General features: G+C 46.6%; 2 protein-coding genes across 10 annotated transcripts in view; one reads left to right on the top strand and one right to left on the bottom strand.

Annotated features, from left to right (window-relative positions):
- Positions 1-829, bottom strand: part of FAM72A (family with sequence similarity 72 member A) — an 11,812-nt gene extending 10,983 nt beyond the window's left edge. The window contains exons 1-2 of the mRNA XM_053916096.1: positions 643-829; positions 531-544 (exon numbers count right to left, since the gene is read on the bottom strand). Coding sequence (XP_053772071.1) covers positions 531-544; positions 643-780 — 152 coding nt within the window. The 5' untranslated portion in view covers positions 781-829. The remainder of the gene's footprint in view (positions 1-530; positions 545-642) is intronic.
- The window catches only part of SRGAP2 (SLIT-ROBO Rho GTPase activating protein 2), a 242,667-nt gene continuing 225,992 nt past the window's right edge, over positions 2-16,676 (top strand). For 5 of the 9 annotated variants that reach the window (XM_024575296.3, XM_045182769.2, XM_045182779.3 and 2 more), the window contains exons 1-2: positions 256-414; positions 2,197-2,799. In XM_024575296.3, the coding sequence (XP_024431064.2) occupies positions 2,733-2,799 (67 nt within the window). In that variant the 5' untranslated portion in view covers positions 256-414; positions 2,197-2,732. Of the gene's footprint in view, positions 415-910; positions 1,040-2,196; positions 2,800-16,676 lie in introns of those variants that run through there. The other 4 variants (XM_045182803.3, XM_024575288.4, XM_024575304.4 and 1 more) reach the window with 4 other exon arrangements.

Below are 16,676 nucleotides of genomic sequence, written 5' to 3'. Positions count from 1 at the left end.
TGTCCAATTGGTCGTACCTTTTCTCAAGAATTTGTGTTTGGTTGTTGGTTCCAACTTAACCCCGCCCATTCATTCTACTTTAGGGTTTGGCCACCGGGGGAGGAGCTTACTCCGAGACTGCGCCTCTGTAGTGCTAGTCACGCCTCGAAGTTTAGCCAGTCCCTCCTCCTCGTTCCTGGACTCCCGGGATCCGCTGTTTCTATTGGCTATAGGGCCCATCGGTCGATAGCATGCGGGCGGTGATTGGCAAAGGGGTGGGCTCCGCTTCCCGGCGGGGTCCTGCAGAGTTGGCGGTGGCTCCTGCGGGGACTAGGGGACCAATCTGCGTAGGAGCGGGTGGTGGGGAAAGGAGGGGAGGAGAACTCTAAGTGGAAAGCGGAGCCGGGGGCCTGGGACCCGTCGCGTCAGAGCCAGGTAAAGGCTCCTTCCTTCTCCCTTTTCTTCTTCCCGGCTGCGGGACTGCAGCCCTGATCGAACAAACCTGGGCTGGGGCGGAAAGGAGAGGGCGCGGATGCTGCTTGCTGCATCGCTTTAGCGGTGACGCCTGGAATCCCTCAGACCCCCTCCCCCGCAATCCTTCAGACCGCTTCCCTTGAGACCCTCTGCAAAACTCTGGGTGCAGCCCGTAATAGTTGTCAGGACTGCGTCTCCGCCCTTCACCGCACAGTTTGGGGCTCTGCCTTGGCTCACACTCAGCCGCGCAGCCCGCACCCAGACCCCTCCCCAAGTCCTCTGCACTCGGGCAGCCTTGGTCCAACTTGGGGCATCCGTCGTTGGCATCACCCGAAACTACGGGCTGCCCTTTAACCCAGTCTCCAAGCCTGGCAGACAGCTGGGTTACAGCCCTGGACCCGGGATGGGTGTTCCGCACTGCTTCCGGGGCTTGTCCCGGGTCCCAGCCCTTGGCCCGCCGGAATGGCTCCTCTTCTCACTTCGGTTCCCAGATGCATAATATGGGTCCCCAAAGCTGCTGACATCCCTGCGCTCCATGTAACATTGCGGCCCTCGATAGTTTCTTAACACTCCCTCCACCTTTAAGGTAATCCTCTCTTTGCCCTTTTCCCGTCTTACAAGCGTGTACGGCAGCTCTGTCTACCCCCGGTTCCCGTGTAGCCTCAGGACCCCACCTCTCTTCCCGTTCCCGCTTCCCTCCCGCTCGAACACCTCGCCGTCTCTGCTCCTTTTTCCTGTCTCCATGCGGCCCTTTTTCCTGGAGCGGGCAGTGGGAGACACCGGCGGGAGCCTCTTCCTCCCGGCATAGAGAGGGAAAGGGGCGGCCAAGGAGTGAATGTGGCAGCTGCGGCACGCCGGGGAGCTTAGGCGCTGGGCTCTGCGTTCCCGCCGGCTGGGCCAGAGCAGGGGCGGGATCTCCTCCGGCACCTCCTGGTGCGGGGAGTCGGGACTGCGACTCTCAACGACCACCCCCCCGCCCCCACACCGGGGATTGGGTGCGGTATCTGAGATCTCTGAGCTTGGGTGACAAAATATTTTGGGGATAGCATTTAGAGTCACGCTCATCCCTGGCTCGGAGCAGGCGACGGTTGCCTTCCTCCTCCCGCCTCCCGGTTTTCCCGACTCCGACCCTTGCCTCTAACTCGTTTCCTGCTTCTGCCGACCACATTGTTTTCCTGGTTGTGTCCCGTGCCGAGCAGGCTTTTTCCTGCATATCTCCCCCGCCCCCGCCCCCCAACATTTTGCTGCCAAGAGAAGCTAGTAACCAAAAACAAAACAACTGGGAGGAGGGGCAGGAGGGGAAGAAAAGTTGTGCCCGGGTGGCTTGTTCCTCCCCAGCTTTGATCCCCTTTGATGTCCAGGGAGTTGCCCCTCCGGGGGTCAGGGGCCGAGTCGGAGCCTGGCCAGTGAGGGCACCCTGTGGCTGGCCGCTGCCCAGCACTGACGGGGCTCGAGAGGCCCGCCGAGGTGCCGCAGTCCCCGCCCGGAGCCCTGCGTTCCCGCCGCAGTCCCCACCCGAAGCCAGCACGGGCGGCTGCTCCAAAGTGTTGTCTTTCAGCCTTAAAACAAAATCCAGAGGGAGCTTCCCCACGTAGCAGTGCCGACCTCTCCCGGCTGGGTGGCGTTTCTCGGAGATGAATGGGCCGTGGCTGGTGTAGGAACATCGTCCCCTACCCCACCCCTGCAGCGATTAGGAACTGGGCCGTGGCTGATCGCCCCCTCCCCTTTTCCCTGCATTTACAGGCAAGTGAACCGGAGCAAACGACTTCCGATCCAGTGCTGCTGCGGCTCCCGTTTGGGATTTGATTTGCGGCATCTTCGAGGCTGTGCAACAAAAAACCGAGAAGCACGCCCAACCCTCCCCCGGCACCCCGATAGGCACCCACTCCCTCCCGAGGACACAGCTGGGCGCGTCCACACCCCCGCACCCTCCACACCATGTTGTGCGGAAGGACTTGCACTCCCAGCTTGTGTCGTTGATGTCAGACCCCAGGCCAGCCTCCGGGCCCTGCAGTTCTCCCGGCTAATGCTGAGCCTGCTGCTCGGGCTCTAGCACAGGAACCAGCTGCCGCGCCCGGCCCCAGCGCCCACCGTCTGCATGTGCCCGCCGTAGCCGCCTGCCCATCCCGCAGCCCGCGCTCCCTGGAGCGCTGGAGACCACCGCGGGGGGCCTCTTCTGCCCTGGGGAGGAGCGGTCTTGGAGGTATTGATTTCGGTGGTTGGATTTTTCCCGTGGATCTACCAATTAACAATTCGAATTTGGAAGAAAGAAGGAAAACATGACGTCTCCAGCCAAATTCAAAAAGGATAAGGAGATCATAGCAGAGTACGATACTCAGGTCAAAGGTAAGGTCTTGGAAAAATAGCATTATACATAGGCTCTTTGGACCATTAAGGCATGTATTTCCACGCTGATTTTCAGGAGTCTCATTTCTTTGGGTGGAGCAGGTGGGGGCAGGCTGACCTCAGAGGTGGTTTCATAGGTGGGTCTGAGCCTCTGAGGGACGGGCAATGCCAGGAGCTGCAGGCTCAGGAAAGGGATTTTCTGAGTCAGCTTTAGGGTTTGTTCCTGTAGGGCTGGCCATTATTTTGTCAGCCCTTTCCCCCAAGCTGGATAGGGTGGGGGGAGGGGCTGGAGGTTCCTGGTGAGAGAAAGGCGGCAATTTGCCTCTGGTTGTCTGGGTCAGGTCCCTTGAAGGAATACTGAGATCTGACAGGTGTTAGGGAATTTATTCCAGAGGTTGAGGAGGAGTCCACACAGAGAAGGGTAACCTTGAGAATGTGTACCTTTTGGAGAGCCTTGGGAGAGATGTTTTTTTTCTGATGCACTGTATCCAGACATGACATTTGTTATGGCATTCAGCACAAACTCTGTAGCCACTTTAGGTGCACTTGTGCCAGCGTGGTCTCTGGTTGTGCTGCCTTCAGCCAGAGATGAGGGAACGGGGAGGATAAAGTCTCTCACACCCGGTCTCCACCCTCACCTAACCGAGAATGGAGTTGGGATGTTAGGGTTGCTGGTTGGTGCTGATCCTGGAGGATGGGAAGACATTATTGTTTAACCCTTCCGCATGGCCACCCTCTGATCCAGAATACATGCTTTTAACGACCCACTTACCTTTGCAAAAATGTGAAGGGTACAGCATAATGTGGAGACGGAGAAGCTAAAGGACCTGTCTTCACATCCAGTGGACTGCCTGACTTGGCATGTGAATCAAAGCCCCTTTCCAGATAGCCTTTTTTATAACCAGGAGTTGTGACAGAAGGGGTTCCTGCCTGTTTAAGAGCCCCAGCCCGTGTTTGTGCAAGGCCAATGACTGGGAAGAGCCATGTGGCTCTAGCCCATTGAGACCTCCTCAGCTGGGGAGTGGGAGAGGTGGGTGGCCTTGACTGTTACACCACATGGTTGGAGCTCTGGGTTTTCCTTTGTTTCAGAGTACAGAGGGAGGGGCCCCTCCTTCTTTCCCTGCACCAATGCTAGGAGACCTTTTCCTATCATGGAAGACTTGGGAAGGGCCCTGTCTCCCCTCTAATGATTGTCTGGGGAAGGGGCAGTCTAGAGTTTGAAATGGGCAGCTAGCTGTCTTATCTCTTAGAAGGTTGGAAGGTAGTTTGAAGTACCTCTTGTGCCTGTGGGATCCTTTTAATGTCATCAGCTTGGTCAATGCTGGAGGTGCCAGGGGACTTTTGATCCACTTGGCTGCAAATATCGGTGGGTTTCTTATATAAACTGGGGCAGTTGACTGATTGATACCTTCAGTTGAACTGGGCTTGGGAGAGGTGTGGTTGTGAGTTATAATTGAGGTCTTGGCCTCTTGTCACCGTTCATAATCCAGGCCTGTTTTTGTAAACAATAGGCCACTACCTCCGTGTCCTGACCAGATGCACCGCATTCTGCTCCTGGAAGCCCCTCTACCCCCCCCCTGCAATTTTAACCAGATATAGCATTCTTCTTCTTCTTCTTCTTCTTTTTAACACATCTTATTCTTAATTGTTACCATAGGGAGTGTGAATAACTTTGACTTTCCCAGATTTCTCTCCAGTAGCACACCATTTGATTAAGTGCAAAATGATTATACATGTTCATTTTTTGGAAGGTTCAGGGGCTGATAGGCGTTAATAGAACTCTATCTGCTGATTCCTTAATGGTGAAGGATTTCTCATGAGTGTCTCCAAATTAAACACTTTGTGTATTTAAGAGCACTGCTTATTGAGGTAGTTGGCTACTTGGGATTTCTCTTTCACCTTGCCACAGCATGGGGCTATTTTGCTTTGCTCTGATGTTTTCCCATCGACACTGTTCATAGATTGTCCAGGTGGTTGAGCATGATGTCTTACGCAGAGAAGGTGCCGAATGAATGCTTATGAAACCGAATGGTTTAGACCCTCATTTTACAGCTGAGGAGAGAACAGAAAAATTAAGAGCCTTGTTCAAGGTCACGCAGCTAGGCAGTGGTAGATCTGAAACTAGAAGCAGGTTACCACCTCCCAATTCTTTATTCTATTCTATTCTAGTCATGTTTATTATGAAACATCATCTGACCCCAGTAGAAGGAAAAAAATCCTTAGAGAGCTAAAATTTGTCAATGACTAATAGTAGTAATATGATAATAACAGATTACATTTTGGGTGCTCATTATGTTCCAGTCTGCCCCAAATGCTTTATAAGAATTGTCTCATTTAATTCTCCTATCAGCATAATTCTCATTTTGTATTTGCTGCATGAAGAAACAGGCTTGGGGAGGGTAAAAAGCCTCCCCTCCCCCCCAAGGTCACATAGCAGATTGACTTCATTGCTTTATTCATCAACTATAGAGTGTCTTCTGTGTGTTCTGGGTGTGGTGATGTAGGAGTCAGAGAGACAGAGTCCCCTCCCACTTGGAGCTTACATTTTAGAGCTCATGGTCTCCGCAGAAGAGCATACACCTAGGAGACAAAGGACTTGGGTTGGGTTAGCTTTGCTCCCCCAGTAGCTGGAAGCCCTTGTCAGAATTATGAATTTCACCTTTTTATGTGTTACCTGGGACTCATAGGGCTGCCAGTCTTACTTTTCTTACAGATGCTAAGATAACAAAGAAAATTGCTATTTTGGTCTGGTGGTTAAGAGCACAAGTTTTTTGAGTTTAAGGGATCCAGGTTTAAATCTCAGTTCTGCCACTTGCTTGCCTTCCAACCTTAGGCCAGGTACGTGATTTGTTTGAGTGTCAGTTTCCTGACCTGGAAAATAATGTGCTTTTGCTGAGGTAGTTGTTAGGATTCAATGAGGTAGTACGTAAAAATCACTTAGCACGGGATCTGGCACTTGTAAGCGCTCAATAATAGCACCGTCTGCTTCTCTGTTAGCTGACCTTCCCTCTTGCTGACCTGTAAGGCTGTGTTGCCCAGTCGCTCCCAAAGTGCCAGCTGTTAAATGATAGGGAGCAAATCTAGGAATGGAACTCGAGTTCTAGTAGATTTCGCCAGTGGTAGTGAACGTATCCTCGGCCAGTCACTTAAACCCTCTAGACCAGAGATTTTCAACCTTTTTCATCCCGTGGCACACATGAACTAAGTACTAGAATTTTGTGGCACACCAAAAAAACATATATTTTTTGCTGATTTGACAAAAAGAATAGGTGTCATTTTGATTCATTCACACTGGACAGCTGTTGTGTTGGCTATTGCCATTTTTTTATTTGACTGTCTAAGGGAAAAGAAGTCAGTGACCCTGACTAGGTAGTCCGGTATTGATTATAGAATTTAAAAATTCCTGCGGCACGCTGGTTGAAAACCGCTGCTGTAGACCTGTAAAATGAGCAGTCAATCGCTGGCTGGTGGTGTTCTCTATGTATCTGACCAGAGTCCTGGGTCCTGCTTTTCAGTCAGGTGGTTCGAATCAAGTGGACTCTAAACGGACTTTGTGGGTTCCTGTTTGTCCCATGGTTTTTCCCTCCCTTTCGACCACCTGCGTGCATGTGCCCTGAAGGACTTTTGAGGCTGCAGACCCAGCCCTACCCCATGTGGTTTATGAGGGGCTCTGCCTACTTTGTAGCCGCCTTCTTAAAAACCACCATTGTTTCTGGTTTGTGGGTGTTCAGATTCCTTCGAAAGTTCATGCTTCTCAATGTCTGACTTGACAGCAATGATATTCTTAGTGCTTGTGCATGGCTCTTTTCCATTTACAAAGCTCTTTCGTGTACCTTAATCTCTGGACATTCCTGACAACCCTGGTCAGACTCATGGTCATAACCTAAGGCCGTTTGGCCTCTACCCTGTTTGCTTCCTTAGGGGTGGGAGCAGTGGAAGATGGTAAGGTGCGTGGTTACCAGAGGAGCTAATCTAGGCGATATTTAGGTGGGTTCTTATCACTGCATATAGCCCCAGCTGTTGTCCTGTCTTTATTCAAGGCCCCTTTTCCTTTACCCTTTCCATGCCTTGAGTTTTTACAGTCCTTGGGAAAGCCTGAGATTGACAGTTTATGCAAGTATTCCAGGAGGAATCATCTGAAACAGAACCGCCCTGTGTGCGGCGCAGTCAAATTCTCATTTTGCAGAACATTAGGGGTCTTGTCTTGTCTTTTTTTTTTTTTTTTTTTTTTTAATGTCTTAGAAGAATAGTGGGTGTGCACCAGAGCTGAGAAGTGAAATTTTGTAATTTCCATCTGGAGCATTTTGATAGAAAAGCCTCAGGCCTTTTTGCCTGGAACAATTTAACCCTTTCAGGACCCGTTCAGAGCAGGGGGTGAAATTTAAAACCCTAGACATACTGTGTGTGCACGTGCATTTGGGAATGTGGATTGCTGGCTTAAACAGCTTGTTCCCTTGGGAGGTCTGAGCAATTCTTCACTCATGCCAACAAAGGTCTTCTCCGAAGCTTTTTTCCTCCCAGCCCCCACTCCCCAGGGGAGCTTTAAATATAATCAGTTTGTGAAAAGCTGCAGTAAAATATCTCGTTGGAATCCCCAAGCAGATGCTATCATTCTCCTGTGAGATGATTGAAGGCTCCTCTTCCCTTACTCAGGGAAATAGGACTCTGCAGTCAGGTGAACTCCTGGCAGAAAATGAAGCTCTTGGAAAAATTCGAGTATTTTGTATCTCAGAGTTGAAGGATCCTGGAGGAAGGAGGTAGGCAAGGAGCTGGGGATGCTGTGTGCTGTGCAAAGCAGCAATGATTAGAAACGGTGTATGGAGGCGTCCTCAGCTTTTCCAATTTTAGGTATTCTGTTGGAAAATGGGAACTGAAATTTCCTTTAGAGAAGCCCATCACGTTGTTGGTTATGCCCAGCCACATTGACAAACACCACACCGCAGGAAAGCCTGGACAAGCCCTGATCGTTTCTCTGCTCTGAAGTTTGAAGTGTGCAGAATCTGACCTGGCCCTGATAGGTAGAGTCCACACCCTCTAAAATCAGCAGGTGCCCAGCCCCTGACTCATAAACTCCCACTGTTCGCTCCAGATACCTGTGGGCTGGCAGTGGCACCTGTTCAGAAGACAGGGTTTCTTCATGGGGAAATGCTCACCTTATACTCTAGACCTCTGAGGGCTTCGTTAGGAAAATAGAATGTCATGTTGCAAGGAAGAAGTCGGTATGGAGACTTCTGCTCCTAACAAAATGCAAGTGAACAGTTTTAATCTGCTGTCAGCTCTTGAATTGGCCTTTTGGGGAATCTGGGAAAGTTACTTCAGAAGCTGTTTGTTTCAAATATAAATAATGAGAGCACTTAAAAAGGTTTTTTTAAAATGACACAAATAACACCTTTAATGATTTTAACAATAGTGTGCAGGTGCTCTCATGTCTCGTTCCATAATTGTATTGATAAAATACACCACATAAAGTTTAGCATCTTCATCGTTCTTGTATTCAGTGGCGTTTAGTACATTCACACTGTCGTCCAACCATCACGACCATCTATCCAGAGATCTCTCTTCATCTGGCAAAGCTGAAACTCTGTGCCCGTGGAGCAATATCCCTCCCACCACCGCCCCCCGCCCCCCAAACCCCAGGCGCTATTTGGCTACTTTAGGTACGTCACATAACTGGGGCCACACAGTATTTGTCTTTTTGTGACAAGCTCATTTCACTTACTATAATGTCTGCAAGGTTTATTCAGGTAGCATTTATCAGAATTTCCTTCCTTTTTTAAGACCATTGCATGTATAGAATACGTTTTGTTTTTTCATTCATTTGTCCGTGGACCCCTGGGTTGCTTCCACCTTTTGGCAATTGCAAAGAATGCTGCTGGTGTTATGAACATGGGTGTTGTCCCTATTTTTTAAAAACGTCCTTTACCTCAAAGTTTTACCAGCCTGTATATATATCTTTTAATCACTTGTCATAAATTTTTAGAGCTAAGATTTAATATATGCATTCATATTTTTATTTTATGAATATGTATTTATGTTCATAATATGAGCATTATATGTTAATAACAGTTTCATACTTTTTAGCAATAGGAATTACATTTTACTGTATTTTTAAAAGCCTTATTGATGTTCAACTGGCACAATAAACAGCTCATGTTTAAGGAATACATTTGATCAATTTTGACATGTTAAATGCTCATGAAACCATCACAATCAAAATTTTCTTCATTATAATGTGTTAATTATAATATAATAACCACATTATAGAAGTGGCTTTAGCTTAAAAATAAGTAAAGCCAGATATTATCAAATTTCAAAAAGTAATAAATAGTGATTCAAGCTACCCATGTTGGTTCCTGGAAAATTTATTTAACCTTTGTGAATAAAGGTAGTCTCCCAGGGCAGCTGGGTTCATAATTATGTTGTAGTCATTACTGTGTGTTTAGGAGGGAGGGCATAGTATAAGCGGAGAGAGAAAAAAAGTCTTGTACGTGCTAGGAGTTGACAGTATCTGTTTTCCCATAGACCTGGCTTGACCCAGTCCCTAGGGTCTCATGCCTCTTCTGAAGGGGTCGTAAGTGAGCAAGATGCCAAGGGGAGGGGCTGGGGGCTCCCATGGGAGATCCTCAGAATGTTACGAATCTAGCTTCTTTCCTCTAATGATCCATTCCATATTCCCTGCTGAACAGAGACCAGCTTCCCAGGTGGACATTAACTTGGTTCTCAATCTTGGCCTCAATTTAATCATTTTAACCATATTTCTCATTTTACTTTAAGAGGATCAGAGGCCTATCTGAACTGTTTGCCATTCCTTCAATGCATGTGTTGTACTATATTAGCCAACGTTTTGCTCTTTGGGGCTTACTGTGTACTTGGCATTATACTCAATATTCTACACACCGTAGATTAATTCCTAATCCCTATACCGACTCCAGGGGGAATTATTGCTATTATCCCGTTTTACTGATGAAGAAAGGGAGGCACAGGAGATTCAGTGACTTGCCCCAGGGCTGCAGCTGGTGAATAATGGTCCAGGAATTAGAACGGCTGTCATCAGAGTCTGTTCATGGAATACCCCTTTCTCCCTACCCAGCCCCGCATCTCTACCCACTGGAATCCCATCATTCCAGTAAAACCAACTTTTTTTGGATGTCTTCCTTGGTCACTCTGACCAGAAAGGACCCTTCTCTCTAGTTCGCTCACACAGCACTACGGCATTGATCTTGTACTGCCTTATAATTTAAACAGTTGTCTTTCAGTCTTCTCTCTTCTACTGGACTCCTGGTAGGAATGTTTTGAGGCTGTGTGATGCAATGCACAGAACGTACCTTTGAAACCAGCCCTCAGGTGGAATCTTGTCGGCATCACCTCCTTTCTCTGTGGCCTGGCTCAAGCCACCCATCTCCTCTCCCGTGCTTCATTTTCTGTGACGTGAACAAGACCTCTGTTGCTGGTTTATTGCAAACACATAAAATGCTAGTTCAGTGTAGGGCCAATATTAAATGGTAAGTAAGTAGCTCTTATGGGAGTTTCTTCAGATAGGAGACGCGTCTACAGCAGTATTGTAGCCTAGTTAGTGGCTCTTAGTAAATATATATCGGCTGTAATGATGAATGCATAAATGAATGATCTGCGCTACTACGAATAATATTTTTAGAAATAGTTTCATGTTTTGATCTTGATAATATATCTTGCGCAAAGCCCCAAAGTGATTTTTTTGAAAGAAACAAATTTACTTTAAGATCATAGCATAAAAAACTTTATACCCGTTACTTACTACTTATCCTGCCTGCCTTTTATAATACCATAAAGCTGCACTGCCTGTATTTCCTTACCGTATTTTGTTGTTTCATGCTTCATGCTTTTTCATGCTGTGTCCTCTCTTTGCAATGGGTTCTTTGACTGGAACCCAGAAAACACTTAGTCATCCTTTAAAGTCCCGCGTAGGTGCTACCACTCATCTCTATGAAGTCTCCTCTGCTTATCCCTGCTCTCCACACAGTGACCCTGTACAGGGTTCCTCCGCGTCTCCGCTTGCTTTCTGCACAAGGTTAGCGCATGCCCCCTCAGCATCTCCTCAGCAGTGTCCTTGCTCTCACTCACATTATTGCACTCACCACATTATATTGTAATCTTTTCATTGACATCTCTTTGTTTACAACTTACTGAGCATCTTGGAGACAGAACTGTCATTTCCATGTGTCCAGCTTCTGACACGTAGTAAGTACTAAAATGCTTATAAATTGAAGGTAGATGCTTTCTGAGTTGAGGTTGGATGTGGCAGTGCCTTGATGCCGTGCTTCTGCGTTTCTCTCCCTACTCCCGTGAAAACCCTTCTCCTTATGTTAATGTTATTTGGGATTTAAAGTGGATCAAACACTGTGAATAGTGTCACCGAGCAAGGAACAGGTACAAACTACATAGCATGTGGAGGTTCCCCAGTGGGAAGTATTTCTCCTTACTACTCCCTACTGCCTCTTTAGAATCCCCTAAAGCTATAATTGAGTCGATCAAATTCCCTTCAATTGTGTCTCTTTCCTTGGAAACCAAGAAAAAATATTAACTCTGAAATTCCAAAGAGTTAAAAGTAAGGTTTCCTATAATTGAGAAACACATTTTACACTTGTCCTGGATTTATTTATCATTTTAAACAGCTATTTGAAGTCTAAAAGTTGAGAAAGTTTGAAGTCTCTTTTTGTCCAGAAGTTAAAACAGACCTGAACTGGAAGAGGAACTGTCGTCAGCAAGGGTTTGGAGAGAGCGCCTGCCTCGTCAGAAGCAGCTGCACGCACTACGGTAAATGGGAGGAAATGTTCAAAGGGACAAACAGGAAAACTCTTCCTCCTTGTTTTTCAAGTCATTTGGTATTAAGTAGCTTTGGCTTCATTTTAGCATTGTGTGTGAATGTTCTGAACTCGAAATATATATTCGTTAGGAAGGAAAAATAGCTGGGAAGTACACCTCTGTGGGTGTTTTAGGGTGCCCACAGAGGGTGTGTTAGGCAGAAGGCAGAGTCTTTTTTTTTCTTTTAACTATTCTTTCACAAATGCACCAATTGGTGGGCAGGGGATCTGAGTGCCATTGTGAAAATTGGGACCTTGTCTTTGCTGTCTGAACCCAGATTCTGCCTTTCAGATCATAGACAGCATGGTGGGCAGGGTCTGAGTGCTTCTCCCTGGGTGACAGCTGTGGATGGCTGGGTGGCCCGGGCTCCACAGGAAGACCCAGCACAGACAACAAAGGGACTCAAGCATGAGCTGGCCAAGACATGCCATGCCATGCGCTTTAAGAAATACATCCTGTTTCTATATAGTTGGCAAGTATTTCTTCAAACAGTTAACCCCCTTAGAGATCTGTTCCCTTTTCCCACTAGCCTTTTTCTTGCATGTATGTGTATGTGTGTGTGTGTATATATACAGAGTGGCACAGAAGTAGGTTTCTAGTTGTGAGTACACGAAACACAGACTTTGTTCTTGTATTGTTATTCATAAATTATTGTATTATTTTCCATACAAACAACTGTAAACCTACTTTTGCCCCACCCTGTATGGATGGATGGATGGATGGATGGATGGATGGATGGATGGATTGGTTGGGTATTGGGGCCAGGTCTTGTCAGATGAGTAAGCTGCTTGTTGTTAGGGTGGGCTCTTGACTGAGGTACCTATTTTGGAGCAATGTTTTTGGGGGGTCATAGCAAATTGAACTGCAGGGTTCTACACAGATAGAATGGCTCCAAAGGAGAGAGTGCTGGATTTGGAGGCAGAAAGCTTGGGTTCTGGTTTGGCTTTGCCATTTACAGTTGTGATTTGGTGAGAGAAGGGTATAACTCACCTCATCTATAAAATGGGGACAATTCTTAGTTCCGGCTAATAAGGATGATAATGATGGCTAGTATTTACTGGGTGTCCCTTAAGTCTAAGCTCTGCTTTCAGCACTGTACATAGATTAACTCGTGCATCTCCCAGTAGCCCTGTGAGGTAGCTACTACTGGAACCCCCATTTTACAGGGGAGGCACAGGAAGGTTAAATAACTTACTCCAAAACACACGGCTAGTAAGTGATGAAGACGGAATATGAGCCCAGGCTGACTTAACACTGTTGTGAATCTCAACTGAAGGAATACGTTTCAGAGTCCTTTGAAGCTAAAATGCTGTATACATTTGCTGATAGGTTTTCATTTCCTATTCGCTTGATGCATAAAGAAGTTAACACAGTGTTTTAAATGTCTTCCTGGTACACACCTACCTGACCCGTCTGTGCCTTGGTTTTTTCATCTAGGAAATTAGGGGTTAAATCAGAAAATTTACAAGGTCCTCCCAGTTTTCATGGTTCGTGATTCTTGCTCATTGAAGATATTGAAGATGACAATATTGCACCTATTGAAAATGACATTTGTTTCTCTGTTAAGCAGGCACACTTGTGAGTATTATACAAAACCTGTCGTATTCCCTGAAGGACACGCTCCCCAGTCTCGGGGCTTGCCTTGCCTGTGTGGCTGCTGCACACGTCCAGAGGGTGGCTGCAGGGGTGGCAGGTTGGCAGCTGGCCTGGAGAGCAGTTGACGTGATACTTGGTTAGGTGTCACTGATCACTATAGGAAGAGGGGCCTCCCAGTTAGAAACATCAAGGGGAGGTATCGTTACTTGACTGGATTTGTGACTCGATTGCTAGGGGCAACTCAGTGCTTCACTCAGGATATACCGGGTCTGTCCAGAAGGTGTCCAGCCATGTACTATGAAAAATAGAGACATGTATTGAAGAAGATACAAGATACAAGAGACACTGTACATAGGACAATGGTGACTCAGCCCCCTTCAAAGTAGGCATCTTGGGACCTCACACAGTTCCCCCAGTCACCATCAGCTGCCCATTGTATTCCTGAATCTCATCACCAGCCTGAAATCTCTAACCTTTCAAAGGTGATTTTAGTTTTGGGAAAAGCCAGAAGTTACAGGGCTCCAAAGCTGGGCTGTAGGGAGCTGAGTCACCTGGTTGATTTGATGTTTCACCAAAACCTCTGCATGAGACGTGATGCATGAGCAGGCGCACTGGTTGTCCTGTGAGGCTGCCGGTCACCAGGTGCCCGTAGATGCAGCTTTCTGAATCATCTGAATAGTTTCCGTGGAGGAACGTTCAAGCTTAACGCAAAATCTGATGGAGATTTGTAGCTCTACTTGCTAGTCACTTTGAGTCCAACGGCCACACAGTACACGTGCTCACTCAAAGGCATCTACCACCCCCACTTACCCGTACAGTGAAGTCCTCATTGCTCACGCACGTGCATTTTAGTCCACTCTCCTTGGCTGCCAGGTTACATCGATGTTGCGCAAACTGTTCTCGTCGTATTAACAATGGCTTGGGCTTTTTCAGGACAGACCTCATGTATATGTTGAACTTTGGACTTGCAGTAAGCTCAGAGACCTACGACGTGTGGAAATTCCCTGCTGTTACCGGTGTGTATGGTTTTCCTCCTCCGTCCTTGTGGTCCAGACGTGAAACTTGCGCATCTTGTGGTGGAATAAACATTTCTGTTGTTGTGTGCAGTACTTGAATTCAAAAGAAAAAGGAAGTTGGGGGATTGTCTTTAATTAAAATTAAAGAAGTAAGGAAGTAGAAGGCTTTAATCTCTGACACCTGGGCTAGGACAGATTTGGGGGGAGGTGTATGGATGTGGAAGCCGTAGAGGTCATCTAGACATCCGGGCAGTGGGGGAAGTGTCTCCAGGCTCTCCTAGGGTGTAGGACGGCCTCTTGCCTCTTAAACTCCCTTCCTGTGTTAGGTCCTTTGCCAGCTCAGCTCAGGGCTTTCTTCTGTGGATTGTGATGCGGTGTGCTGTCATCCGGAGTTGAAATGTCTTCACGTTTATTTATTTATTTTTTTCACCTAATGAATAGGCTAAGTAACAGTCTGTTGTTTTAAAAGGAGTGCTATTAATAATAATGACAGCTCATATTTTTATCATTACAGCATTTAAAAAATGTCATTCACAGGGCGAGAGGGAGGGAGGGTGTAGGGTAAGGGAGGACTAGCTATATAATGGTATACAATTCTTCCACCTTTTTACATATTCTGAGGGAAAAATAGAAGTTAGACAAGATATATCGAAGGTTCTTCCTACTGTTCACTGCTACTCCTGGTTTATGGTTTCATCTTTGTGTTTTAAACTTCCTTGGAGTCAATTGTGTTTTATCTCTCGATCTCTTATTTATTCAGTGATTTGTGGTGATGTAAGTTATCTCAACTCTTTGCTGTCAGCAATTTGAAACGAAACATCGAAGCACTTTGGGTAGATGATATCTGTTGCTTTGATTAATGAGGTTCTCCATCTGGAGATTGCTAAGGCCAGTAATAACACAATTTGGAAATACCTAGTACTCCTCAAAACTACAGCAGTGCTCCCACTGTAAAAGCTTGAAACCAGTTGGTGCCAGTCATTTCCTTCTGAGTCAATGTGCGTGTGAGCTTTCTTTGGCTCTCTGGCCAGGGAGCAGGACTGCCAGTCCAGAAATGCCAGATCTTCTGGATTCAGCATCAGAAAGAGTTAATCATTATCTAGGCAACACCAGAAACTTCTCAAGTTTTTAACCTGTTGCCTCAAATCTCCTCACTCCTCCTAGAAGAAAAGGCACTTGTGGGTTCCTGTGTGTGTGTGCGTGCACGCACACACACACACACACTGTTACAAAACTTAATGTAAAACGATCTCATGTTTATGAGAGTTGGAATTACTTGGGAGGGATCCTTGTGTTCTGCAGGCTCAGTGGGCATGATGGGAAAGCAGGGCTATTTGGCCTGTGGAGACTGCAGATAAGAGAGTGATACGTAATTGAGTAAGAATTTGAAAAATTATCCGATAAAACGAGGTGCAGCAAAGCACCCACTTGTTCTTTTTTTTTTCCTTTTCTTTTTTCCCTCCCTCCCTCCCTCCCTTCCTTCTTTCTTTCTTTTTAATGCTGGAAAACTATTTGGAGGAGTGAGGAGCTAGCATTGTTTTCAGAGTGTGGGAATCCCCGCCCCACCCCAGGAGCCAAATGTTTGCCCAGCAGACAGTGTGAAGTTTTTGAGAGATCCTGACAGATCGGGTAGTACATTCTTCTGTACAACAACCCCCTCTGCCCCAGGTGATTCCTCAGCCTAATCATTTTAGGAAAAGGGCTGTCAACTATCCTTTAAAATCTTTTCCAGAAGAGTATACTATAACCTACCTTCACATCGTGTTCCAGGGACCCAAACTGTAACTGGTCAATCCCTTCATTAGCAGAGCTTGAAATAGGATATAAAAGGAGGCCTGATGATTTGAACTCATGTTTTTGCTGCTTTTGCCACATCCTTTGTACAGGCCTTTGCTTCACTTGGGTTTTTAGTGGCTCAGGGAAGGAGGGGGTAATTGATAAGACTTCCAGGGTATGGGCTCCTGGCTGCTGGGGTATTCCTGGTCAATTCACTCCCCTCTTCACTTCCACCAGTGTCGAGACACTTTGTATTGGAAAAGAAAATCATGAGCTACCATATTTTTTGGACTATAAGACGCACTTTCCCTCCCCAAATTTGGGGAGGAAAATGGGGGGTGCATCTTATATTATAGTCTGAATGTAGCTTACATTTACATTGGTGAAATATTATATTATTTATGTTATTAAATATTTTACCACATTTTTTGCTTCAAAGTTTTTTTTCCTATTTTCCTCCTCTAAAACCTAGGTGCGTCTTATTGTCCGAAAACATGATAATTTCCACCCATCACCCATTTATTTACCACTTCCGTGTGCTTCCTGTTGGGCTAGACAGTGGACAAATAGAGCTAAATAACAGCCCATTCAGAAGGATGTAAGTCCAGGGGTAGGACCACAGTAGAGGGGCGTAGAAGGCCCAGTAGA

This window comes from Desmodus rotundus, chromosome 12 (genome assembly GCF_022682495.2).
Source record: "Desmodus rotundus isolate HL8 chromosome 12, HLdesRot8A.1, whole genome shotgun sequence".
NCBI lineage: Eukaryota > Metazoa > Chordata > Mammalia > Chiroptera > Phyllostomidae > Desmodus > Desmodus rotundus.
This window is presented reverse-complemented; position numbering and strand designations above follow the sequence as displayed.